This window comes from Littorina saxatilis, linkage group LG14 (assembly GCF_037325665.1).
Source record: "Littorina saxatilis isolate snail1 linkage group LG14, US_GU_Lsax_2.0, whole genome shotgun sequence".
In the NCBI taxonomy this organism is placed as follows: Eukaryota; Metazoa; Mollusca; class Gastropoda; order Littorinimorpha; family Littorinidae; genus Littorina; species Littorina saxatilis.
This window is the reverse complement of record NC_090258.1, coordinates 228,192-255,892: the sequence shown is the minus strand read 5'-3', so window position 1 is coordinate 255,892 and position 27,701 is coordinate 228,192. Positions and strand designations below refer to the sequence as shown.

At 42.5% G+C, this 27,701-nt stretch overlaps 1 protein-coding gene across 2 annotated transcripts in view; it reads left to right on the top strand.

Moving 5' to 3' along the window:
- LOC138946822 (uncharacterized) overlaps positions 1-27,701 on the top strand; it is a 106,288-nt gene that overhangs the window by 222 nt on the left and 78,365 nt on the right. For both annotated transcript variants that reach the window (XR_011449426.1, XM_070318225.1), the window contains exon 1: positions 1-945. This exon is cut by the window's left edge and continues 222 nt beyond it. Coding sequence is in view for 1 of the 2 variants with exons in the window: in XM_070318225.1 (XP_070174326.1) it covers positions 894-945 (52 nt within the window). In the remaining variant the exon portion in view is untranslated. The remainder of the gene's footprint in view (positions 946-27,701) is intronic.

Genomic DNA, 27,701 nt, shown 5'->3' with positions numbered 1-27,701 from the left:
TTTATTATTTAAAAAACTGAACGGCTTTGTCGGAACTTTCTATTTTGAACAATATTTGGTGTTCGTGGAACACAGGAAACGACGACAATATCGATTACATTGTTTTCTGCAAAGAATCGATATGAGATGTATGTGTGTACGAAGACACGTGTAGCTGAGCAAGACGCACTAAGGACAACGAATGACGAACGTTTTCCACAGTAATATTCGCCTCTGTAAGTCTTCTTGAAAACGTGCTTGTTAACAAAACCACAATAGAACTGTTCACATTTCCAAACTTTTATCGAAATCTGGTAAATCCACGCAGAATTATTTCTGTTTGCTGTTTAACCAAATTGTGGAACACATCTCTGAGACAGATTCTGCTGAATGCAGATTTATAGCTCTAGTTTTATTTGTTTCTTAATCCAAGAAAAAGTGGACCTTCCTTTAAGTTTGACAACCAGCTACTCTATCGTCGTGGTGTCTTGGACGATTTCCTGTGTGGAGCCTTGTCAAGATTTCCTGTGTGGAGCCTTGTCAAGATTTCCTGTGTGGAGCCTTGTCAAGATTTCCTGTGTGGAGCCTTGTCAAGATTTCTGCTACATTGACACTACAGTGACACTACATTGACACTACATTGACACTCCATTGACACTACATTGACACTACATTGACACTACATTTTGGACTTTCCACAACTCCACCATCTGTTGGAAACATCACATGGTGTTTTGGACAATGTCTTGGATGGAACCTTGTTAAGATTGCTGCTAAAACAGACATCAATATTAAACACGGCATTTTGGACTTTGAACGAATTCTTGTGTGGAGCCTTGTTAAATTTGCTGCTAAACCAGCCATCGACGTGGACACTACAATCTCGACTTTGGACACATTTGCCTTTGTGAAGCATGGATGTGTTCATCTTGAGAGTTCTGTCACTGGTCCTGATGTTTCAACTCGGTGAGTAGCACACTTTTAGTTTTTATTCCATAATTATTTGAAGCTTTATTTCATAGTTTCAAAAGTAGGTATTAGTACAGCAAATACCATGTCAGAATGCAGATTATTTACGCATGACTACTACCAAACCTGAACACTATTTTGCGCGAAATGTTTTGGGTCAAGCTAGTCAAATCCTGCACGCATTGCGATCACCATACCTGGACACGACGTTGAGCACTACTGTTGCTGTGCTATGGTGTTATTTGATGGTGTTATTTGATGGTGTTATTTGAAGTATAACTCTTACCGTGCAAGGACACTGTTGTGAGCAACACCATGTGCATGCAGGGACACTATTATTTAGCATTAATGTTGCCGTAATTTACAACTAACTTTAGTTTCTGCCAACCCTTTGCTGGCATCTTTGATTACGTGCTCTGAGCAATAAATCTTTAAAAACAAAACAACAACGTACAGGTTTGACAAAATAAAAATTTGAGGAATTAATGCGTACTAACTACTATATTGGAACTTGTTGATGTCGTTCTTGGAGGCGGACTCGGTGATGTCCTTGTAGTTGATGATGAACATGATCATCTCCCCGGTGAACTACTTTGAAAAAAGCTGAAAGTCCAAATGGCAGTGAGCGCAATGAAAAGAAAACGTTTTTTCTCTAAATTGTAATCTTATCCAAAGTTGCTTAGTCGCAGTAAACATTGCGCGTATTATTCAACATACGGTCTTAGCTGCATGTTTTGCATGTCTTGGCTGCATGTTTTGCATGTCTTGGCTGCATGTTGTGCATGTATTGGCTGCATGTTTTACATGTCTTGGCTGCATGTTTTGCATGTCGTGGCTGCATGTTTTGCATGTCTTGGCTGCATGTTTTGCATGTCTTGGCTGCATGTTGTGCATGTCTTGGCTGCATGTTGTGCATGTCTTGGCTGCATGTTGTGCATGTCTTGGCTGCATGTTGTGCATGTCTTGGCTGCATGTTGTGCATGTCTTGGCTGCATGTTGTGCATGTCTCAATACGTTCTGAAAGAAACACTGAACTCCTGCATGAGAGAGTGAGACAGAGAAATGATGACTATTACATAATACGGTATCGTAAAGCATGAATATACCTTTCGTTGCATACTTAGGTAGATTAGTTTCGCAATGACATATTACAAACTGGTGGCTAATGCTTGCTTAAGTTATGCATCTATTATTATTTTCTAGTTAGTCGAAAGCATTGTATTTTTACCAGCCGCTCGCGGGCGTCTCTCTGTTTGTCTGTTTCGCTGTCTGTCTTATCTGTTTGTCTCTCTGTCTGTTTGTCTGTCTCGCTGTCTGTCTTATCTGTTTGTCTCTCTGTCTGTTTGTCTCTCTGTCTGTTTGTCTGTCTGTCTGTTTGTCTGTCTCGCTGTGTGTCTTATCTGTTTGTCTCTCTGTCTGTTTGTCTCTCTGTCTGTTTGTCTCTCTGTCTGTTTGTCTGTCTCGCTGTCTGTCTTATCTGTTTGTCTCTCTGTCTGTTTGTCTGTCTCGCTGTCTGTCTTATCTGTTTGTCTCTCTGTCTGTTTGTCTGTCTTATCTGTTTGTCTCTCTGTCTGTTTGTCTGTCTCGCTGTCTGTCTTATCTGTTTGTCTCTCTGTCTGTTTGTCTGTCTTATCTGTTTGTCTCTCTGTCTGTTTGTCTCTCTGTCTGTTTGTCTGTCTCGCTGTGTGTCTTATCTGTTTGTCTCTCTGTCTGTTTGTCTCTCTGTCTGTTTGTCTCTCTGTCTGTTTGTCTCTCTGTCTGTTTGTCTCTCTGTCTGTTTGTCTCTCTGTCTGTTTGTCTCTCTGTCTGTTTGTCTCTCTGTCTGTTTGTCTCTCTGTCTCTCTGTCTGTTTGTCTCTCTGTCTGTTTGTCTGTTTGTCTCTCTGTCTGTTTGTCTGTCTGTCTGTTTGTCTCTCTGTCTGTTTGTCTCTCTGTCTGTTTGTCTCTCTGTCTGTTTGTCTCTCTGTCTGTTTGTCTCTCTGTCTGTTTGTCTGTCTCGCTGTCTGTCTTATCTGTTTGTCTCTCTGTCTGTTTGTCTCTCTGTCTGTTTGTCTGTCTCGCTGTGTGTCTTATCTGTTTGTCTCTCTGTCTGTTTGTCTCTCTGTCTGTTTGTCTCTCTGTCTGTTTGTCTCTCTGTCTGTTTGTCTCTCTGTCTGTTTGTCTCTCTGTCTGTTTGTCTCTCTGTCTGTTTGTCTCTCTGTCTGTTTGTCTCTCTGTCTGTTTGTCTGTTTGTCTCTCTGTCTGTTTGTCTCTCTGTCTGTTTGTCTCTCTGTCTGTTTGTCTGTTTGTCTCTCTGTCTGTTTGTCTGTCTGTCTGTTTGTCTCTCTGTCTGTTTGTCTCTCTGTCTGTTTGTCTCTCTGTCTGTTTGTCTCTCTGTCTGTTTGTCTCTCTGTCTGTTTGTCTCTCTGTCTGTTTGTCTCTCTGTCTGTTTGTCTGTTTGTCTGTTTGTCTGTTTGTCTCTCTGTCTGTTTGTCTGTTTGTCTCTCTGTCTGTTTGTCTCTCTGTCTGTTTGTCTCTCTGTCTGTTTGTCTGTTTGTCTGTTTGTCTGTCTGTCTGTCTGTCTGTTTGTCTCTCTGTCTGTTTGTCTGTTTGTCTCTCTGTCTGTTTGTCTGTCTGTCTGTTTGTCTGTCTGTCTGTTTGTCTCTCTGTCTGTCTTATCTCTCTGTCTGTTTGTCTCTCTGTTTGTCTGTCTCGCTGTCTGTCTTATCTGTCTTATCTGTTTGTCTGTCTCGCTGTCTGTTTGTCTCTCTGTCTGTTTGTCTGTTTGTCGAATGGTCAGTATGGTGTATGCATACCCAATGATAAAATTATCCACCTACAATCTTGTTCTGGTTGAAAGCATAGTAGATGTTGTAGTTAGAGAGAGAGAGAGAGAGAGAGAGAGAGAGAGAGAGAGAGAGAGAGATAGAGAGAGAGAGTGAGAGAGAGACAGAGAGAGAAAGAGAGAGAGAGAGAGAGAGGGAGAGAGAGAGAGACAGAGAGAGAGAGAGAGAAAGAGAGAGAGAGAGACAGAGAGAGAGACAGAGAGAGAGACAGAGAGAGAGAGAGAGAGAGAGAGAGAGAGAGAGAGAGAGGTGGCTTGTCCCTGTCATGCTATCTGTCTGTCATATGAGCGTTGATGCGTTGAGCTGTCGTTATGCGCCATACATGGCCCAGCTCATCCGGCTTCAGCGTGTTTTTATATCGGAGTGGTCCTTCTCCTAGACTGGTGGCTTTACAGGGCTGTCGACTCCAGTCTACCCGGCTATTTGGCCATAGCTGGCTGGTTTGTTTATCTGAGGTGACCTTCCCCAGGGCTAGAACTTAAGATGCGGCTCTTGATCGCATGATGCTCCCGTCATTGGAGACCTGGGGTATTTCTTGAGTGTAACAGTGCCACCTGTTATCCCGCCCCATCCTGTTGGAAGCACCGCCAGTTGGTCCGCGACTGCTTATTCGTCCTGGCAAGCCTGGCTTATTTCGCAGCTAACCTCCATATCTGAAGGCCATCTCACTATCCGCCACCTGTGAACGCGCCTGGTTGGGGGTGGTCGCCCCTACTGTCCCAGGGTGCTATCTGTTTCTCTGCTTTTGCCGACCGTCTGTCAGCTTTTTTTTTCACACTGGCATTTGGGACTTTGCTAGAGTGTGCTTTCTGGCATCCTTTGCTTTCACCAAGTGTTTGCTTTCTGGTCTTGGGAATGGTTTTTTATAGGAAATAATGTCTGGTAACTCATGTGAAGATGTACATTACTCTTATCTTCTTTCCTTTTTTCTGCATTCTTCCTTTCCTGCTACCAAGCCACCCTACCTTCCACCCCTTCACCTTTCTTCAAACTATTATACTTTGATCAAACAGTCGGCTTTGATCAAACAGTCGGCTTTCCCATGACGTCACTCGTGAGACACACACTGACAATCTGCACAGACATGTGTCCCTGAAGACTTAAACGTTCGTGGACCTAACAGACGGGCTTCATGATGACAGAGACTCTGATGACCTGGGTCGCTTTATACCCACTTGGCCACGTCTCTCTCCCCCTCAATGACCCGGGTCGCTTTATACCCACTTGGCCACGTCTCTCTCCCCCTCAATGACCCGGGTCGCTTTATACCCACTTGGCCAAGTCTCTCTCCCCCCTCTATGACCCGGGTCGCTTTATACCCACTTGGCCAAGTCTCTCTCCCCCCTCTATGACCCGGGTCGCTTTATACCCACTTGGCCAAGTCTCTCTCCCCCCTCTATGACCCGGGTCGCTTTATACCCACTTGGCCAAGTCTCTCTCCCCCCTCTATGACCCGGGTCGCTTTATACCCACTTGGCCAAGTCTCTCTCCCCCCTCTATGACCCGGGTCGCTTTATACCCACTTGGCCAAGTCTCTCTCCCCCCTGAATGACCCGGGTCGCTTTATACCCACTTGGCCAAGTCTCTCTCCCCCCTCAATGACCCGGGTCGCTTTATACCCACTTGGCCAAGTCTCTCTCCCCCCTGAATGACCCGGGTCGCTTTATACCCACTTGGCCAAGTCTCTCTCCCCCCTCTATGACCCGGGTCGCTTTATACCCACTTGGCCAAGTCTCTCTCCCCCCTCTATGACCCGGGTCGCTTTATACCCACTTGGCCAAGTCTCTCTCCCCCCTGAATGACCCGGGTCGCTTTATACCCACTTGGCCAAGTCTCTCTCCCCCCTCAATGACCCGGGTCGCTTTATACCCACTTGGCCAAGTCTCTCTCCCCCCTGAATGACCCGGGTCGCTTTATACCCACTTGGCCAAGTCTCTCTCCCCCCCCCCCCCCCCAATGACCTGCATTTTAGCATGATACAAATACTGGAACGTGAAATGAAATCTAACACAGAGGGAAGGTATATCATCCTACTGTTTTTCAAACCAAACGGTGGTGGTGATGGTTGTAGAAGGAGCAGTAGAAGTAGTAATAAAAGCAACAGAAACAGTAGTAGTATTAGTGGCAGCAGCAGCAGTAGAATAAATCATGGTGGTCATAGCATCCTTGGCATCGGCATCATCATCCGCACTGGGAGCAGTTGACGACAGCAACAGTAGTTGTGGAAACAGTCGCACTTGCAGCAGCCGTGGTTGTGGCAGTGGTATTAGTTATCATGACACAGCAGTTGCAGAGGTGGTTGTGGCAGCGGTATTAGTTATGACACAGCAGTTGCAGAAGTGGTTGTGGCAGCGGTATACGTTATCATGGCAACAGCAGCTGTTACAGATGTCGTCATATCAGCAAAGGTAGCAGCGCCATCAGCAGTAGACATAATAATATAAGTAGCAGTTGCAAGACAGAAAATAACAGCAGCAGCATGCGCAGAAACAGGAGAGTTAATAGCGGATGTAGCTCAAGCTTCTCGAGAAATAGTAGTAACACTAGTGTTAACAGCGACAGCATGAGCAGAAAGAGTAGCTTATGTAGCTCAAGCATGAGAAATAGTAGTAACACTAGTGTTAACAGCAGCAGCATGAGCAGAAACAGTAGCTGATGTAGCTCAAGCAGCATGAGAAATAGAAGTAACACTAGTGTTAACAGCAGCAGCATGAGCAGAAACAGTAGCTGATGTAGCTCAAGCAGCATGAGAAATAGTAGTAACACTAGTGTTAAGAACAGCAGCATGAGCAGAAACAGTAGCTGATGTAGCTCAAGCAGCATGAGAAATAGGAGTAACACTAGTATCAACAGCATGAGCAGAAGCAGTAGCTGATGTAGCTCAAGCAGCATGAGAAATAGGAGTAACACTAGTGTTAACAGCAGCAGCATGAGCAGAAGCAGTATCTGATGTAGCTCAAGCAGCATGAGAAATAGGAGTAACACTAGTGTTAACAGCGACAGCATGCGCAGAAACAGTAGCTGATGTCGCTCAATCAGCATGAGAAATAGGAGTAACACTAGTATCAACAGCAGCAGCATGAGCAGAAGCAGTAGCTGATGTAGCTCAAGCAGCATGAGAAATAGGAGTAACACTAGTGTTAACAGCAGCAGCATGAGCAGAAGCAGTAGCTGATGTAGCTCAAGCAGCATGAGAAATAGGAGTAACACTAGTGTTAACAGCGAGAGCATGCGCAGAAACAGTAGCTGATGTCGCTCAATCAGCATGAGAAATAGGAGTAACACTAGTATCAACAGCAGCAGCATGAGCAGAAGCAGTAGCTGATGTAGCTCAAGCAGCATGAGAAATAGGAGTAACACTAGTGTTAACAGCGACAGCATGAGCAGAAACAGTAGCTGATGTCGCTCAAGCAGCATGAGAAATAGGAGTAACACTAGTATCAACAGCAGCAGCAATGGTAGAATCAAAACAGTGGCAGCTGCGGCGAAAGCAGTTATTACAGACGAACTTGCAGAGATGGTAGCAGTAGTGGAGGTAGTAGTAATGATAGTAGCAGTTGTTGATGTTGTTGTTGATGTTGTTGGTGTTATTGTTGTTGCATATGGTGTTGTTGTTGTTGTGTTGTTATGGTGTTGTTATTGTTGCTGCTGCTTAAGGAGTTAATGTTGTTATTGTTAGTGTTGTTGTTGTTGTTGTTGTTGTTGTTGTTATTGTTGTTGTTGTTGCAGAATTAGCAGAGGCAGTACTAGTACTAGAACAAGCTGCAGCAGCAGCAGTATTGGTGGTAGTGGAAGGAATGGCGGGGTTAGGGGTTGACATAGGTGAAATCAAACGAGGAAGACATTTTCCTTTCGATTGCTTTATACGTGTATATCATTGATTTGTCCTTGCTGTAACATGGTGCTCCAAGGACATGTTCCATCTTAATGTTTAAAGGAACATTGAGAATAGAACTATCTCACCTAATCGTATGTTATTGTGTTAAACCGACAACTTTACCGCAGAGTGCAGAGTGTGTTTTTGTGTTGAAGAGCCCACCATATTCTTCTCAAAACGCACCACAGAAGATCGTACTGCAGTCTTACTCCGAGGGATTTACACTCACCTGAACGGAAATATTGAATTATAACATGCACTTGGATCGTATAGCGACAAAGGAAGGTCGTATTCTTATGCGTTCATTTTTGCATACACAATGTGACCTATACTCACCACAAAGGATGTTTTAAGCACACTCGTGGGGTTTCAACACAGCAAAGAACAATCTCTTCCTGAAGCACACACTGTTATTGAATTTAGTATTTCTACTCAAGGCTTAATTGAATTTGCTCAGCGGCGACGTATTATCATTTGATTTTCGTGTTTTATTATGGACTTGGTGTTTCAGTAGAATGATTGGTTAGTTTGAATGTTTCAGTAGAATGATTGGTTAGTTTGAATGTTTCAGTAGAATGATTGGTTAGTTTGAATGAACAAACTTATCTACAGTAAAGCAACCGACTTTCGTGGTTCAACGTCAGAGGTACATGTTTTCTCCCCTCCCGATTTGACGACACCGTGGAAACATTTACCTGCTGTATTGATAAAAAAAAGAGCAAAAAATAACAACATATTCGTTATTAAGAACAACAGCAGCAGCAAAACACCAATACATATGCTGTACTATCATGCCTTAGTTGAGATGAAAGTGAAGAGGTTGGTGTCGTTCTCTGTGCGTGTACAAGGTGTAACTACATGTTACCAGTCAGCACGTGGGATAGCTGTCACAAAGCAACCCCATTACTGTCAAAGGTGAAACTCAGAGGTAGTTGGACGGTAGTGGGAGGGGGCGGCGGTGGGGGGGGGGGGGGATGGGGGGAGGAGGCGGGGTGTGTTACAGAGAAAACGTGATGGACTCTGTGCTAATTCGTCGTATGACCACTGAGCAAAATTTGAAACCGGTTGCCACGTCCAATCTCTTAAAAAACACATAAACACATTGTTCAAGCATTAACTCAACTTTGGAGGGCGTTTTTCAGTCTGCCAGGCTGTACTGGACTACTTGACCTTGACCTTTAATTAAGAGCCTGATAAGGGAAATACAGCGAGGGAAAGATAATTCCCAACTCCCTTCAAAAAACCTGACTTAAGAAGAAGTTGAAATCCACAAAGTATCACTTCCGCACGCGCGAAACATTATTGGACAACTTTTACCTGGACTTACGACAAACTTGAAACACAAAACCTGAAATGTTCTCTATACTTTTAATTAATTGTGTACGAGAATAAAGTGTCTTTGAGGTACATCGTTGGCAAAATGCGAATGCAAAACCAACGTCATTTGTTGGAACCGAAAACATTTAAAGAACGTTTCGCGTAATCAGTTCATTAGTAAAATTATGGGGGAGTGGGCGAGAGATAGGAAGGAATCAGAAGGTGCACACGTAAACCTTGTCCGGTAAAACAATGTTGAATCAAATCCTTGAACAAGGACACAGGGTACACACGTGAGGCGTGAGGGCGTTGCCCTTGTTGCTGATGGCAACGAAATACAGGTGTCTGAGAGTGGTCGTCCTAATTGCCCTTGTTGCTGATGGCAACGAAATACAGGTGTCTGTGAGTGGTCGTCCTAATTGCCCTTGTTGCTGATGGCAACCGAATACAGGTGTCTGAAAGTGGTTGTCCTATTTGCCCTTGTTGCTGATGGCAACGGAATACAGGTGGCTGGTAGTGGTTGTCCTATTTGCCCTTGTTGCTGATGGCAACGGAATACAGGTGTCTAAGAGTGGTTGTCCTAATTGCCCTTGTTGCTGATGGCAACAGAATACAGGTGTCATTTGCCCTTGTTGCTGATGGCAACAGAATACAGGTGTCATTTGCCCTTGTTGCTGATGGCAACAGAATACAGGTGTCATTTGCCCTTGTTGCTGATGGCAACAGAATACAGGTGTCATTTGCCCTTGTTGCTGATGCCAACGGAATACAGGTGTCTGATAGTGGTTGTCCTATTTTCCCTAGTTGCTGATGGCAACGGAATACAGGTGTCTGATAGTGGTTGTCCTATTTGAAATAAGAACAATCTTTAACGTGCACACCCCAATGTAGTGTACACGAAGGAACCTCGGTTTTTCGTCTCATCCGAAAGACTAGCACTTGAACCCACCACCTAGGTTAGAAAGGGGGGAGAAAATTGCTAACGCCCTGACCCAGGGTGGAAATCGCAACCTCTCGCTTCCGAGCTCAAGTGCGTTACCACTCGGCCACCCAGTCCTTAAAGGTCAAGTAGTCCAGTACAGTGCGGTTGTTTTTCGGATGCAAAGTGGTGTTCGTTTCCGTGCTTTGCTCGACTGTACATGTGCCCCGTTTTCTCCATACTGTTTGCATTTGTTTGTACTTTACCTTCACCAATGATCAGTTTACTGATAACAAATATTTAAAAAAAAAGGCCGGAAATGGTTTTCTTGGCCATGCAATGTCATCGGTGTCGCTTTATTGGCTGAACTCAGAGAGGCATTTCAAGTAGCTGAAAACAGTACATTGTGTTGTTTAGTGGCATTTTTTTTAGGTTTCTTGCAATTGTCAACTTTTCATCATTTGGTCTCGTTACATATTCATGACAGATGATGTTTTCAAAACGTTATTCTGTTGTTTCATGTTATGTTTTATGTTTGCTGCTATTGTCTATACAATGTACTATCCACTCAGATTCTTCAAAATGATTTCTCATTTTACCCACTTCTTTGACATGTTCAATAACTTTTGTATTCAAGCGTGCAGAAGAGAGTTTGTTAAGTACCAATTTGTTTATGTATTGCTATAATTAATTGCTACTGTGATCCACTAACCAGACATTATTCTTTCAGCAAGATAGAGTTAACAAAAACCAATTGTCACATTTTCATGTACTGCCTCTCTCTATTGCTGCAACTGTATTCTTTAACTATTATGATCAGAGTTCTTTTGACTCAAATGTTCAAAGAAGAAAACGATAACATTTTTGAGTATTTGTCTCCGTATGGCTGCATGGTTATCAACGTATCTTCTTTCTGTCAATGTACCGCAGTTCTGACTTTGTGTTGAACAAATAACATTGTCTAACTCAATGTGCATCAGTGTTGTTTTTTATGTGTGCATGTGAGCAATTAAACAATTAAACAATTAAACAATGCATATAACGCCCAACAATACGGTGTGTTTATTCACAGCACTGTGTAGCAGAACCATTTATAAAAACATCACCTTAGTGTTAAACGTAGTTCAAATGAAGGGGGTGTCTAAACAATGGTTCAGACCACACAGACTCCCCCCAAATGTCAAATTCACAAAAGCAAGATTACCCTCGTTTAAATCAACCCAAATCAAAACAGCTCAAACGTAAAAGGGTTTGCATGTCATTGTAAAGAACAAACATGCGCATTAAGAACAGTCAGTTTTGGTGTGTGTAACTATCTTGTCTAACAACGAAGTTATGGTATGCTGAACGGTGTAGGTATCATCTTGTCAGAAGCTGTGTTTGCGATGCGTAACCCACTATTAAAACGGCACCAAATCCCGCCTTTCGCGGGTTCTGAGAAGAATGATATTTTTTTTCGAAATATGCCAGGGGAATAAATGGCCTTTCTAGGCATTTAACTGGGTTTGAATGGCCTCAACACAAAGATCTACACTCAACTGCATCTGCCCATTGTCATGACGGGATATGAATCATTTAGCTACACGTCAGTTGTGTTATTTGTTTCTTGTTTTAAACCCATGAATACGGACAGACAGAGGCATACATACAAACAACAATATTCAAACGTACACACACGCTCACGCACACACACACACACAGACACACACACACACACACACACACACACACACACACACACACAGATACACACAGACACACACAGATACACACACACACACAGATACACACACACAGATACACAGACACACACACACACACACACACACACACACACACACACACGAGCATGTAACTACAGTTCTACATGACCCAGGGTAGCACTAATGTTGCTATGGCTACAGGCTCGTGCGCACCCCAGAAGGTCAGAGAACAGACACCTCTCCGCTTCAGCCAGGCACCACCACCACCATCATCGCCCTTATCCTCACCCTCAGTTGACGGAACGCCATCCGCGAAGCTGTGGACGGCCTCGGAACGACTGCGGACATTGTCGGAACGCCTGCTGATCGCCGCCCTCAAACTCCAGTCTGCATCTGAACGGCTCCAGACAGAATCCACCCGCACCTGGCTCCGCAACTCGTCCGGACAGCTGGTATCGGTGTCTGCAAGATTCCGGTCGGCGTCAGGACGACTCAGGGCGGAGTCTTCGCGTTTGCAGTCAGCGTCTGGACGTCTACGATCCGTGTCCGGACGATTCCAGGAAATGTCGAAAAAACTACGCTCCGCATCCGCACGGCTTCTTTTAGGGGTCGCGCGGCTACTGGCAACGTCCAAACGGCTGGGGACGGCGTCTTCCAGTTTCAAGACAGTATCCGGACGTCTTCGGACGGTTTCCACGCGGCTCGACAAAGCGTCCGGACGTGTTGGAGCGGTGTCTTCCGGGCTGGACGTGGCATCCCAGACGCTTCAGGCGCTTATGGCCAGCGTGTGAAGGGTTGAAGATGGCTTTGGACAGCGATTTAGACGACCACTCATGACTGAAAGTTCTCAAAAACATAGTGCTATAACTGTCTCAAAGAGCTAGAACCAGCGTTTATTTATTTTTCTTTTTTTTTTTCTTACTCTTTTACTTTTTTGTTCTTTTCGTTTTACCTTTCTGTTCTTTTCGTGTTACCTTTCTGTTTTTTTCGTTTTACCTTTCTGTTCTTTTCGTGTTACCTTTCTGTTCTTTTCGTTTTACCTTTCTGTTTTTTTCGTTTTACCTTTCTGTTTTTTTTCGTTTTACCTTTCTGTTCTTTTCGTGTTACCTTTCTGTTTTTTTCGTTTTACCTTTCTGTTCTTTTCGTGTTACCTTTCTGTTTTTTTCGTTTTACCTTTCTGTTCTTTTCGTGTTACCTTTCTGTTCTTTTCGTTTTACCTTTCTGTTTTTTTCGTTTTACCTTTCTGTTCTTTTCGTGTTACCTTTCTGTTTTTTTCGTTTTACCTTTCTGTTCTTTTCGTTTTACCTTTCTGTTCTTTTCGTGTTACCTTTCTGTTCTTTTCGTGTTACCTTTCTGTTTTTTTTCGTTTTACCTTTCTGTTCTTTTCGTGTTACCTTTCTGTTTTTTTCGTTTTACCTTTCTGTTCTTTTCGTGTTACCTTTCTGTTCTTTTCGTTTTACCTTTCTGTTTTTTTCGTTTTACCTTTCTGTTCTTTTCGTGTTACCTTTCTGTTCTTTTCGTTTTACCTTTCTGTTCTTTTCGTGTTACCTTTCTGTTCTTTTCGTGTTACCTTTCTGTTCTTTTCGTTTTACCTTTCTGTTTTTTTCGTTTTACCTTTCTGTTCTTTTCGTGTTACCTTTCTGTTCTTTTCGTTTTACCTTTCTGTTCTTTTCGTTTTACCTTTCTGTTCATTTTAATTATGCATGTAGAATCAAACCACAAAACAAGAGAGGTAAGACAATGAAATGTTCAATTATAGACGAACCAGAGCAGGTGTTTTATCACACGAGCTAAGAGCATCCCGTCACTCGGACAATCCACAGGCTGCCCTACCTGTGCATGTGGTGGGTTCAAGTGCTAGTCTTTCGGATGAGACGAAAAACCGAGGTCCCTTCGTGTACACTACATTGGGGTGTGCACGTTAAAGACCCCACGATTGACAAAAGGGTCTTTCCTGGCAAAATTGTATAGACATAGATAAAAATGTCCACCAAATACCCGTTTGACTTGGAATAAAGGCCGTGAAAGGTGAATGCTCGCCTAATAGGCTACTGAGCTTTACTGGCCGATGTGAATGCGTTATATATTGTGTGTAAAAAATGTCTGTTTGTCTGTCTGTCTGTAAAAAATTCCATTTCAAACGGCAGAAATTAATATGTAAGCGCCTAGGGCTATCTCTAGATTAGGCGCATAAAAATGATCACAATAATAATAATAATAATGTCGGAAGTGTAACCTATGGGGTGTTATTTTTATGTTTTAATCTATAAGCCAACGTTCCACTATTTTTTACCTTTTGGTAAGTCTATCTTGATTTTGGGACGTTGGTAGTCTATTTGTTTCGGATTTTGTCATTGTATCAGTTGGGAGAAATACTTTGTTTTACAGACAGTTGCTCTAGAAAGACACCTTGTACCTAATCAGCATTGCGATGTTTAAGTCTTGTTCGTTTGTTTCTTTTAACCTTGGGGCGTTTGTAGGTGGTAAGAAAAAAAAGGTGTCACACTTCTGGAAAGACTGTGTGACGTCCTGGAAATGGTTTACGCGAACCCGAACAACTTATGGATTTAACAAATTATAGAAAGAATGACTGAAGGTTTTGATAGCACACGTGAACAGGGGCGGATCAGTTCATTTTATGGGGGGTGTTTCCAAAAGTATATTGTGAAGATATGGGTGTTAAGGCGCGAAGCGCCGAGCCGACGGCGCAAAACGCCTAGCTTGCTAGGGGGGTCCGGGGGCATGCCCCCCCCCCCCGGAAAATGTTGAAAAAAAGGATGCAAAATGGTGCAATCTGGTGCATTCTGAGGATGATCATTACCAGTTTCAGGCAGCCCTCTTTTTTTGTTTTGTTTTGTGTTTGGGATCAGAAATCCCCAACAACAACAACCCCCCCCCCCCAAAAAAAAAAAAAAAAAAAAAATTCTATTTTTTGGCTGGGGGGGGGGGGGGGGTCCGGAAACCCCTGACCCCCCCCCCCCCCCCCCCCCTCGTCCGCCCCTGGTGAAGAAATAAATCTCGGTTTTTTAGTCGTATTAATTCTAGCTATACATGCATGTGAGTAAGAGTCGTGAATCTAACGCAGAATGGCAGTTGTATATTATTTGTGTTGAATGTGCTATACGCAGCTTGCACTCTAATTTCTCGCGATTCACGCGCTGGTTGTGGACTCTGTATGAAGCGAAGGAGCGTGTCCACACGCACACAAGTGACGACATTTGGGACGATAAACCATTGTGTGAGCTGTCATTTCTGCAGTGTTTCTCTTGTGAATACAATGGACAATGGGACTATGGAATGCCTACATTATGAACAGTCTAGGTTTTCCACTAAATAAGCGATCAGTTGTTGTGCTTGAATGTCAGTGACTCTCACACACTTTTGCTTATTTTGCACGTACATTATAAGTAAATTCCGTTTTTGTTCTTGTTGTTTTTCTTCTTCTTCATGTTTTTCTCGTTTTTGTTTTTCTTGTTTTTCTTGTACTTGTTAATGTTGTTGTTGTTGTTGTTGTTGTTGTTGTTGTTGTTTTGTTGCTGTTATTGTTGTTGGTGTTTAATTGTTATTGTTGTTGTTGTTATTATTGTTGTTGTTGTTGTTGTTGTGTTTTTTCTTTTCTTTTTTTCTTTCTTTTTGATCTCAGTTGCATGCAGGCTGCTTCAACTCTTTCTTTTGTGTTGTTGTTGTTGTTGTTGTTGTTGTTGTTGTTGTTGTTGTTGGCGGGGAGCATCCTTCTTCATTGATTTTTTTTCTGCTTTTTATATTAATGTTTCTTCATTAACAATACTATATCTAAATGTATTTTAAACAACTTTTCTATATAACAATTCCCTCTCAAAAATGCATACAATATCCAGAGGGGAACCATATCTATAAATACCAACACACATTTTGGCTATCACAATCAAATAATTCACATAATTTATTAGTGCCTTGGAACTTTGTCAATTTTCAAATACGCCCCAAAAAACTTCCTTTACGGTAATTTTAATAATCATATTATATTTACAATTCACTTTATCCTCAACGCATTTCCAAATGAACATAATTTTCGGGCAAAAGTAAAAACAGTGTTCAATATAATTAATTTCGTTCTCACAATACGTACAACAATTACTCGAGGAAATGCCTATTTTATACAATAAAATATTTGTGGGGTAAATATTGTGCAATATTTTCCATTGTAACATTCTCAATCTTGTTTCAGTGGTTACTTTGTTTACCATTAACCACTGCTCTTTTCCCGGCCTGAAATCAAATTTATTTTCCCAAAATTTAACTATAACCGGCTCCACATATTTTACCTTTATAATTAATTTGCGAAATTGACAAGGCTTACTCAGATTCTTTAAATCGTTGAATCCACATACATTTCCATTTGCAGAGCGTAGTGCTGCTGCTTTAACTGCTGTACAAATCACCCTATATTCAAAGAATCTTGTGGGCTTACATCCAACCTTCTGCTGCATAACATTAAAGGGCAAAAACTCATTACCAACAGATACATTCTTTACTCGACAAACGCCTGCTTTAATCCAGTCACTAAAAAACAGCGTTTCGCCGCAATAGATTATATCACTGCTGTTCCATAAACACGTATCACTTAATAACATTTCTCCACCTACTGCTCTCTGAATCATGTCCTTATTTTTCAACCAACAAATTAAAACTTGTTTCCAAAATACATTTTTAATTAATCAAAAATGTTCCGTAGTGTTAGATTGGAAGCAACACAACCTTTCACCAAGCTTCGAAAACATATGTATCGGCATCTGTTTCCATCTTTCCTGCTTTTCGTTCAATAAATTTGCCGCCCAGGACAACAAACAAAAGGACTGCATATCAATTACATCAATCATTTTTAAACCCCCATCAGGAAACTCTTGACACATCATTTTTCTTTTAACTTTCTCAAATGCCTGAGTGTTTGAAAATCGTTTTTTCCAAATAAATCTATAAAACAAAGTATTTATCTCAGTCAACACCTTTTCGGCTTTTACCAGTGCTTGCAACGGATAAATAATCTGCGATAACAAAAGAGATTTCACTATGCATATTTTCCCCATGATACTACAATTTCGTTTTAACCATTTCACAATGTTGCGTCGTATATTTTCAATACGGCTTGTCCAGTTTTCTTCAATCTCAGAGACCGATGAGGAGCTACTGAAATAAATTCCCAAAATCTTCACTTTTGTAGTCCACCTTAACCCACACTCATTTTCATTACCATATTTATTACTGCCTAAGGCCATGATTTCAGTTTTTTGTCTATTCATTGCCAAACCTGAGAATTTGGAAAAATAGGTAACAAGGGTTAATGCGTTTTTTTAACTCATCCATATCGTTCAGAAATAGGGTCACATCATCAGCATTTAATAATATCTTAAAGAACATATCATAATTATCATTAGTCTCTTTTGGCAGAGGCAGACCCTTAATTGAACCATCATTTCGAATTTTCAAGGCCAGCAATTCTAATGCAAGAATGAAGGCCATCGGTGAAAACGAACAGCCCTGTCTGATACCAGCGTTCAATTCAATACATTCCGCAAACCAGCACATAAAATTGATACAACTTTCCGATTTATACAATAAAATCTCTACCCATCTTACAAAGACGGCACCAAAATTAAATCGTTTAAATGCATACACAATATACTCTGGAAATCGTGTCAAATGCAGCTTTATAGTCCAGTGCTACAAGGAACCCAGGTTTATTATATTCGTTTACATACGACACTAAATCGTCTATTTGCCGGATCGCTGAACTAATGGTTCGACCCTTCAAAAAACCATACTGATCTTCAGCAATAATATTCAAAATAACTTTAGATATGCGAACTGAAAGAGTCTTCGCCAATATTTTATAATCAGTGTTTAATAGTGAAATTGGTCGCCAATTATTAAGGTCGTCCCTTGGTAACTGTTTACCCTTATGAATTAATATCATTATTGCCCGTTTTTGTGTGACGGTTAATTCTCCCTTTAAAAAAGATGCATGAAAGGAATTCAATACCATGTATTTTATTTTACACCAGAATTTCTTTCTTTATTTGATGTTTAACGTCGTTTTCAACCACGAAGGTTATATCGCGACGAATTTTACACCAGAAGAACTTCATAAAGGAGGTTGTAATACCATCACATCCAGGGGAGAAACCGTTTTTCATATTTTTTAAGGATGTCGATAATTCTGTAAAAGTGATCGGACTATCAATTCCAGTCTTCTGCTGTTCTGTTAATTGTGGAACTTCAACACCATCCAAAAACTGTTCAACCAACTGTTCATCAAACTCAATATTTTTTTCGTATCTCCTTCTAAAAAAACTGTACTTGTTCAGTCAAAATATCATCCTGCTTTGTTACCACCTGACCATCTGCTTTAGCAAGACGATCCATAATTTTCGCGTTTGAGTGTGTTTTTTCCATATTGAGAAAATACTTTGTATTTTTTTCTCCTTCTTCAATAAATTTAATTCGGGACCTAGTTTGGGCTCCCTTAGCTTCCTGTATTGAATAAATTTCCAATTCTGCTTTTACTTTATCTTTTTCCATCAACAATTCGTTATTATCTTGATCTAAAACAAGGGCTTTATCAATCCTATTCAAATTTTCCAACAATTCCACATGTCTATTAAACTTAAATCTATTTTTTTTCCTTACTGTACCGATTACAAAATTCTCTTATTTCAATCTTACACATGTCCCATTTTACGTGATCCTCCATTATTTCATCTTGTATCTCAAATTCTTCCAACATCAAATTCAATTCATCAACAAAAATATGATCCTATAACAAACTATCATTAAATTTCCAATAGCATGGACCACGCTGAAATAAACATAATTCATATGTTATGTTAACCGACCGATGGTCGGATTGTGCAACGGAACATATATTAAAGTCTCTAATATTATTTAGCACAGAGTCGGTAACAAAACTATAATCCAATCTGCGAGCAATAAAAGGATTTTTTCTTGACCACGTAAATTCCCTTTCCTGTGGCCGATATAACCTCCACATATCATTTAACTCACTATTTTCCAAGAACTTTTTAAAGCGATCAACATCCCCCACATTATGTTTTTCTCCACTAATAACGTCCTCTTCATTATCAATTACGCAGTTAAATTCTCCACACACTATGTAGTTCAACATATTCAGCGACTGAATGTGCTTTTCCAACTTTTCAAAAAAATGATATTTGTCTTGGAGCATATAAACTCGGAGGCAAAAAAAACGCAAATAAAGGATGCGTTAATTAAACCTTTATGGACTTGAAACAAAAAGAAAAGCATGATACTACCATGTTCTGCACGTGTTTTTTTAACGGTCTTATCTGGTCAGAACCGTGTTTGCCGTTATCTGGGTCACACGTCAGGTCTTGTTCACGGGGACCCCAAGCCGTCATGGGGACCACTTTCGACACGTGCAAATTGTGGAAAAGCAGCTTTTCGAGTTCAGAGTATTCAGGCAAGCTGTACCATACTCACAAAACTGATACAACATTCATTTCTGAGACACTGGCGCGATGCCGAGATTATCACCAGAGCAGCGCCAACAGGCGATCGGGAGAATTGATGCCAGACAATCAGTTCAGCAAGTTTCTAGGGCATTTGGAGTAAATGTCACCACGGTTTATCGCCTGAAGCAACGTTTTCATGCCACTAACAGTACCTGCGACCTACCAAGACGTGGAAGACCCCGGGTAACAACAGCCCGACAAGATCGCCATCTTGTCCATCAACACCAGCGAGATCCATTCGAAACTGCCGCCAACACAGCCCAAAACACAATCGGGGTGCATGGACAACCCGTCAGTGCCAGAACTGTACGCCGACGGCTTAGTGGGCAGAACCTGGTAATTCGGCGTCCTGCTCGACGTCCTGTCTTGACAGCTCAGCATCGCCTGGATCGTCTAGCCTGGGCCCATCAGCATGCCCGCTGGCGCCATCGGGACTGGCGGAGGGTTCTTTTTTTCGGACGAGAAGCGCTTTTGCCTGGACCCTGGCGATGGGGTGTCCAAATCTGGCGAAGACATGGACAGCGGTTAGCTAACAACAACATACTGCAGCATGATCGATGGGGAGGTGCCAGCGTCATGATATGGGGCGCCATTGGTGTCAATCAGCGAGTGGGGCCTGTCGTCTTTCAGAACGTCGGCCAAGGCTGTGGGAATGGTGTCAATGCAGACCGCTACATCAATCAGGTCCTGCGTCCCTATGTGGTTCCATTTGTCCAGAGGCACCGGAACTCCATTTTCCAGCAAGACAATGCCCGTCCCCATATCAATCAATGAGTCTTATATCGCGCATATTCCGTGGGTACAGTTCTAGGCGCTCTGCAGTGATGCCGTGTGAGATGAAATTTTATACGGCCAGTAGACTGCAGCCATTTCGGCGCATATTTACCTTTCACGGCCTATTATTCCAAGTCACACGGGTATAGGTAGACAATTATTAACTGTGCCTAAGCAATTTTGCCAGGAAAGACCCTTTTGTCAATCGTGGGATCTTTAACGTGCACACCCAATGTAGTGTACACGGGGGGAGGTTCGGACACCGAAGAGAGTCTGCACACAAAGTTGACTCTGTGAAATAAATTTCCGCCGAACCTGGGATCGAACTCACGCTGACAGCGGCCAACTGAATACAAATCCAGCGCGCTACCAACTGAGCTATATCCCCCCCACACTGCACGTGCTACCCAGGACTTCCTGCGTCACAACAACGTCAACCTCCTGCCTCCTCCTGCTCGATCTCCGGATCTAAACCCAATCGAACACTTTTGGGACATCATGCAAAGGGGGATTAATGCCCTTGGCCGGAGACCCCGCACAGCAGCAGAACTGCGTGCTGCCGTGACCCAGGTGTGGACTCAGGTCCCTCAGCAGCAAATCAATGACCTCGTCCTCTCCATGTACCGGAGGTGCGCCGCTGTCATCAACGCCCAGGGAGGAGCAACACGCTATTGACTTTCAACAGTCTTCAAACAAATTTCAGTGGAACATGGCACGTCGTTCTCTCATCCGAATAAACTTTTACGTATGGTTTTTATATCGGTCAATTCGTTTCCTTGTTATTGTTAACCCGAAAGAATTAATTCGACATTAAAATTCATGGGTAACCCATATACACTGCAGCATTTGCGTTTCTTTTGCCTGTGAGTATACGTTCGAAATACAAACGTCCTCATTCTGCAGAGAAATTCGTACCGTCAAAATCCTGCTACTTCGATAAATACACGTCACAGGATACTGAAAATTCTTTTTAATAAAAATGATTTGTCCCATGCTGTGTTTTGTACCACAGCAATAAAACATTTGACCTCCCCATTCTTTTTCCCAAACTGTAATATCGGTTTCATGTGCATATGATTCTTGCACACAAATAATATCGTACGATAGTTTCTTTAAATATCGAAAAAAAAGTCTTCCTCTTTATCGTATTTCTCAGTCCATGAATATTAATACTTGTTATCTTTAAATCATCCATGATGACATATATATCAACATTGATTTCAATCGAGTCGTATTCAAAAATCAGAGTCCAAAGAGCGTAGCCAGGTCGTTTCCTCCAAGATCCGTCCAGTTGGTGCCAGCCAGGGGCTAGGTGATCTCGGCTGCAACGTCACACTGCTCCTCGGGAGATGAAGTAGTCGGGCCAAGGGGTAGGTCATCCCGTCTAGCAACCTTGGCTGCATCGTTGTCCACAGGGGAGCTAAGCGGGCGCTTTTCTCTCGGGCAGGACTGGGACCTTTGAAAGGCAAGTTTCGACTGCTTGATTGCACGCGTGGGACGAGACGATGGTGTTTCAGGGGTAGAGAACTGGGTCGTTGCCGCCTGGTTGTTGTTCTTCTTCTTCTTCTCCTCCTTCCTCCTTTTATTTTGTGGTCAGCCAACCCAAGCCAATGTGTAAGCTATGAATCATTCAGTCGGCCAGTAACAGTTGTTAACAAGGTGGCTGTGTCCAGTGGGGGAGGTCATGTCATGGTCACAGAATCGTGCGGACACACGGAAGATGTGGACAGCTGGACATCTCTCTCTCTCTCTCTCTCTCTCTCTCTCTCTCTCTCTCTCTCTCTCTCTCTCTCTCTCTCTCTCTCTAGCACCATAGTTCTAACGACGAGTTAGAGAGAGAGAAAGAGAGAGAAAGAAAGAGAGAGAGTGAGAGAGAGAGAGAGCGTGCATGTGTGTACTTGTGGGGGAGGAGGGAACCTATTAATAGAAAAGACGGAGGGGGGTAAATTACTGTTTAACAGCAACGCCTATATAAATCCCTTTCCTCTCCGCCGTTCTTATAAATGAAAATAAAATTGATATCTTGCTCTTTGAATGTGTGACGTCCCGTTTCCTTAGTTTCTGGAATGTCAAAGTCTAATTATTACATTTAGCCTGGGGTCTTAGCACAGAGCAGCAAGTGCATAATAAGGAAAAGATCAAAGACAAATATTAGAAAGTAAAAGACCCCTACACGTTATCTATGTTCATTTTCAAAACTTACCACATTTGTGTTTCATTTTGTTTTGCTTGTTTTTTTTCTAATTGCATCATCTTGTTTTTATTTTATTTGTTTGTTTATAGTAATTTTGTTGGTTGCTCTTAGCTGTGTTTGGTTCTTTGCAACATTTTATTTTAAGTTGGTGTGTTAGTTTGTTTGTTACATTGTTTGCTTGCTTATTGAAATGTGTTATTTTCAGAGTTGTTTGATGATATAACTGTTTAAGTGAGACACGTCAACCGACACTGGCAGAACAATTAACCCTAGAGTGACGTAGTGTCTGTCGCTGACTGCGTGCAGCACCTGTCAAACGTCACTTTCATGCAACGTTTTTGACTTTAGCATTTTGCTTGCCTTTGTTTCATAACGACATCCTTCACAAAAGTAACCTTTAAGGTCACAGATATTTCCTGTGGTGGACTTTGATAGATGTGTTGTAGTCAAGGCTCCTTGCAGAGTCGTCTTATTGTAAGCTTAAAGTCGTCGTTAACTATCATCGCATGCATTCATCGCACATACCGCGTGGAGCATGAAGGACTGTCCCTGTCAGAGTGTGTAGCTCGCCTCGCATCAAGCAGGTGTTGCATTGTATAATTACAGCAGGAAGTGTTGCTCGTACTCGTCTAGCCGTGCTCATACATTTTTATTTCATTTACTTTACTTTACTTTATTTTATTATCCCATTGCTTCCTCCCGTTGAAAGGCCAAGCCAACCTATATATATGCATTCTTTCTTTCTTTCTTTAGTGTGTAACGTCGTTTTCAACCACGAAGGTTATATCGCGACGGGGAAAGGGGGAGGGGGGGGGGGAGGATGGGATAGAGCCACTTGTTAATTGTTTCTTGTTCACAAAAGCACTAATAGAAAAATTGCTCCAGGGGCTTGCAACGTAGTACAATATATTACCTTACTGGGAGAATGCAAGTTTCCAGTACAAAGGACTTAACATTTCTTACATACTGCTTGACTAAAATCTTTACAAACATTGACTATATTCTATACAAGAAACACTTAACAAGGGTAAAAGGAGAAACAGAATCCGTTAGTCGCCTCTTACGACATGCTGGGGAGCATCGGGTAAATTCTTCCCCAAACCCGCGGGGGGTCAACCTATGCATGAATCGCACCGCTGTAACAAAACAAAAACAACATCCAATCATTTGTTTGGCACTCAAAAAGCTTAAAGTCACAGTCGTTCTCGTGAACCCAATTAGGTTGATTATGTCTGAGTAGAAAGATGATGTTATCCCATGTACACGCCTGGCAGGGAAGGGCAGCCTAATCATGTTGACGGGAAGGGCTATGTCGTCTCGCCACAATCATGCAGCCCAGTCTTTGCACGACGTGTACAGCGGTGGATATACTTTTTAAACTTTGAATATCCTTCTGGGCGCAGTGCGCGTAAAACATTTTAAAGGCAATGTTGGAGGATTCTTTGCAGGCTGTAATTTCTAATGATTTGTCTCTGTTCTCGTCTCCGTCCTAATCTGTCGCCCCCTTGAGTAGTCACTCGTGTACACATTGGGCAGGTTAAAGACGTGAGTACCTCCAACAGCACAGGTGTCGTCTGCCATCGTTGTGGGTCATTGCCATATCTGGAAATTATAGGTGGTTAAACAGAATCGCGACTTCAACGCAGAATAGTTCGTCACCAGCTATCATTATCCTATTTAACCGGCACGGTGGCCCAGTGGTAAGGCGTCCGCCCCGTGATCGGGAGGTCGTGGGTTCGAACCCCGGCCGGGTCATACCAAAGACTTTAAAATTGGCAATCTAGTGGCTGCTCCGCCTGGCGTCTGGCATTATGGGGTTAGTGCTAGGACTGGTTGGTCCGGTGTCAGAATAATGTGACTGGGTGAGACATGAAGCCTGTGCTGCGACTTCTGTCTTGTGTGTGGCGCACGTTATATGTGAAAGCAGCACCGCCCTGATATGGCCCTTCGTGGTCGGCTGGGCGTTAAAGCAAACAAACAAACAAATTATCCTATTTGCGACGATTTTTACACCCCCGGTATAGGGGTGTGTATAGGTTTCGGTCGATGTGTTTGTTTGTTTGTTTGTTTGTTTGTTTGTGTGTTTGTGTTCGCATATAAATCTCAAGAATGAACGGACCGATCGTCACCAAACTTGGTGAACAGGTTCTATACATTCCTGAGACGGTCCTTACAAAAATTGGGACCAGTCAAACACACGGTTAGGGAGTTATTGGTGGATTAAAATTATACAAGGACTTATAGAGGGACATCCTAATGGTCAAAGGGAAATAACCATTCTCACTCAGTCACTGCCACCAACTGAGAAGGTTATTTCCCTTTGACGGGGGTGTTTTTCCTACCTCGGAGGAATTTTTTGTATCAATAAGTAAAGTTTCGGAGCGTTTTTGTGTTGCAGACATTTTTAAAGTACAGCACAGAAAATGTGCCTATTTTTTCTTGGTTCGATAACTTCTGAAAAGTGGCTTCTTTACTTCTCTATTTGTGGGGTAGTTGGTGACGTTTCCTAACTGCATCCTCCCGCGTCTTTCTACCATGACGAAAAGGAAGGTTTTGTGTCGACTGCGTGTCAACGTCCCACAACATGACATGCTTTGTGTGGAGAAAAAAATAGAGCGCGTGAGTGAAGATGGCCATGGTGAAGATGGCCATGGTGAAGATGGCCATGGTGAAGATGGCCATGGTGACGGCACGTTACGAGCTATGCCAAATATCACAGCCTCATGCTCACTCCATGATGATATATTTGTGACGTTACCAACATTCACCAAAAAGGCAAATGGATATCAAACCCTGGCATTTTTCCCCAATTGAGAGAACAGTAGTGAAGTATTGTTTCTGGTTTGGGTCAATGTATTAGGTATCAGAATACGGGAACAAACTTTTTGTTTACAGAGTCGTGCCCATCAACTAGTCCGTCAGTCAGTCTACTCAGGGCCGGTCAACTAGTCAGTCAGTCTATTTAGGGCCGGAAAGTCACCCCACAGAGTGTTTCTTTCCCAATTCATGTCACTAAACGACGTGTGTCTGTGTGTCACCGGTGACGATTGCAATGTCGTTTTTGAACTTTATGATTTTTCTATTATTTATGAAAGCAATACGTTGTGAACTGTTACTTGTTTGGATTGACTTAATAATCAATAACTGTCTGATGTCAAAGTGTTTATTGTGTCACAATACAAAACAAAGTTCAGGGGCGGAACTTCACTTTTCATTTCCTCTGTCGTGTATTTCACTGTTCACAGTCACAATGGCGTTGTTAAACTCTATTGTCCATCTCTTTGCTTATGAACCAACTACCTTTTAATGACACTGTTCACAGTCACAATGGCGTTGTTAAACTCTATTGTCCATCTCTTTGCTTATGAACCAACTACCTTTTAATGACACTGTATGTAGCGTGTCACTTTAAAACAACTCTGTGATGTATGCACCTTTAACAGCTACCATGAATTTCGAGAACTTTATTATTTACATCTTTAATTATTTATTTATTCTGCTGGCAATTTTTACCTATCTTTTCTCAGTCCCTGTCTGGCACGTCAGTCACAAATTGTTATTGTTTTCAACTTGACCTCTTTTGTCAAAGATTTGAAGTAAAGGATTACATTTCTGATGCCTTTTGTCTTCATGTCATTCGTCTGTTAAAACAAAGGCACACATACACGGAATAAAGAATTGTGTTTTTTCTTTGTGAGTGTGTGTGTGTGTGTGTGCGTGCGTGCGTGCGTGCGTGCGTGCGTGTGTCTGTGTGTGTGTGAGTGAGTCAGTGTGTGTGTGTGCGTACGTGCCTGCGTGTGTCTGTGTCTGAGTGTCTGTGTCTGTATGTTTTTGTCTGTGTGTGTGTGTATGTGTGTGTGTGTGTGTGTGTGTGTGTGTGTGTGTGTGTGTTTGTGTGTGTGTGTGTGTGTGTGTGTGTGTGTGTGTGTGTGTGTGTGTGTGTGTGTGTGTGTGTGTGTGTGTGTGTGTGTGTATGACTTGTGTACAGAGATACCGTGCTGTCGTGGCCAACGATTCTGCTCACCATCATAGATCCGGCCAGCCTGTTCCATGCAATACGAGAAACCGTCCCTCCACTCTGAAGCACACCAAAATACAAAAGCTTTCAAGTTTTCTTGGCAGAGTTGGACTTTTAATTTTGCTCTTTTTTTTTTTTTTAATTACGTGTTTTTTTTAGAAAGGCCATTAGTGGCAATCTCCCAACTAAATTCATGGGGAAAAGTCCAACTGTGCACAGGACGCATCCACGATGTCGAGTGTTGGTTGGGTATCCAAGATGTCGAGTGTTGGTTGGGTATCCAAGATGTCGAGTGTTGGTTGGGTATCCAAGATGTCGAGTGTTGGTTGGGTATCCAAGATGTCGAGTGTTGGTTGGGTATCCAAGATGTCGGGTGTTGATTGGTATCCAAGATGTCGAGTGTTGGTTGGGTATCCGAGATGTCGAGTGTTGGTTGGGTATCCAAGATGTCGAGTGTTGGTTGGGTATCCAAGATGTCGAGTGTTGGTTGGGTATCCAAGATATCGAGTGTGGTTGGTATCCAAGATGTCGAGTGTTGGTTGGGTATCCGAGATGTCGAGTGTAGGTTGGGTATACAAGGGGACGGGTGGTCGTACCCCTAACCCTAACCCTAACCCTAACCCGTGTACACGCAGCCCTGAGACAGTCAGCACAACTGTTTCACACGAAGAACTGCGCCTTTGAGTGTAGGAATCTAAAGGAGTACACCTCATGAGAGTAAACTAGTCATATACACACGGCCATTTGACAATGATACCATATTTTACATCTACCCTGTCAACAGGCTCTCTATAAGCGTCCCGGTAGCACACTCTCCAATTCCGGGCAGCTGCGACTTTTTTGGGCAGTTACAGTCTTTTCCAAAAAAGCATGGATATAGTCTTCCGCAGGGGGAGAGGGGGGTGGGGGGGAATGTACGGAATGTTATTTTGTCCGTGCCCATCAAAACCAAACAAAGGAATATCGTGAAGTGACAAAAGAAGTTTAGCACAGTGCAGTGTTTTTGAGGTATGACTTGGCCTGCATATTTAATTAAACATAAAAGTGAAACTCGTAGTTTTAAAAAGACAATCACGCATTGTGTATGAAATGGAAAGATCCGTGACCAAAAGATGTTAAACCAGCAAGATGTGAATTTAATTCTCTTCGCAGTAAATTAGCACTATGTGGACAGAAGACGTCATTGTGTCGTCCTTAAAATCTCTGGATCTTATTTGTCAATTTCTCGGAACTTAATTTCTTGCCATTGTAAGGGTTCACTTCTCATTGTAAGGGTTCACTTCTCATTGAAAGGGTTCACTTCTCGTTGTAAGGGTTCACTTCTCATTGTAAGGGTTCACTTCTCATTGTAAAGGTTCACTTCTCATTGTAAGGGTTCACTTCTCATTGTAAGGGTTCACTTCTCATTGTAAGGGTTCACTTCTCATTGTAAGGGTTCACCTCTCATTGTAAGGGTTCACTTCTCATTGTAAGGGTTCACTTCTCGTTGTAAGGGTTCACTTCTCGTTGTAAGGGTTCACTTCTCATTGTAAGGGTTCACTTCTCGTTGTAAGGGTTCACTTCTCATTGTAAGGGTTCACTTCTCATTGTCAGGGTTC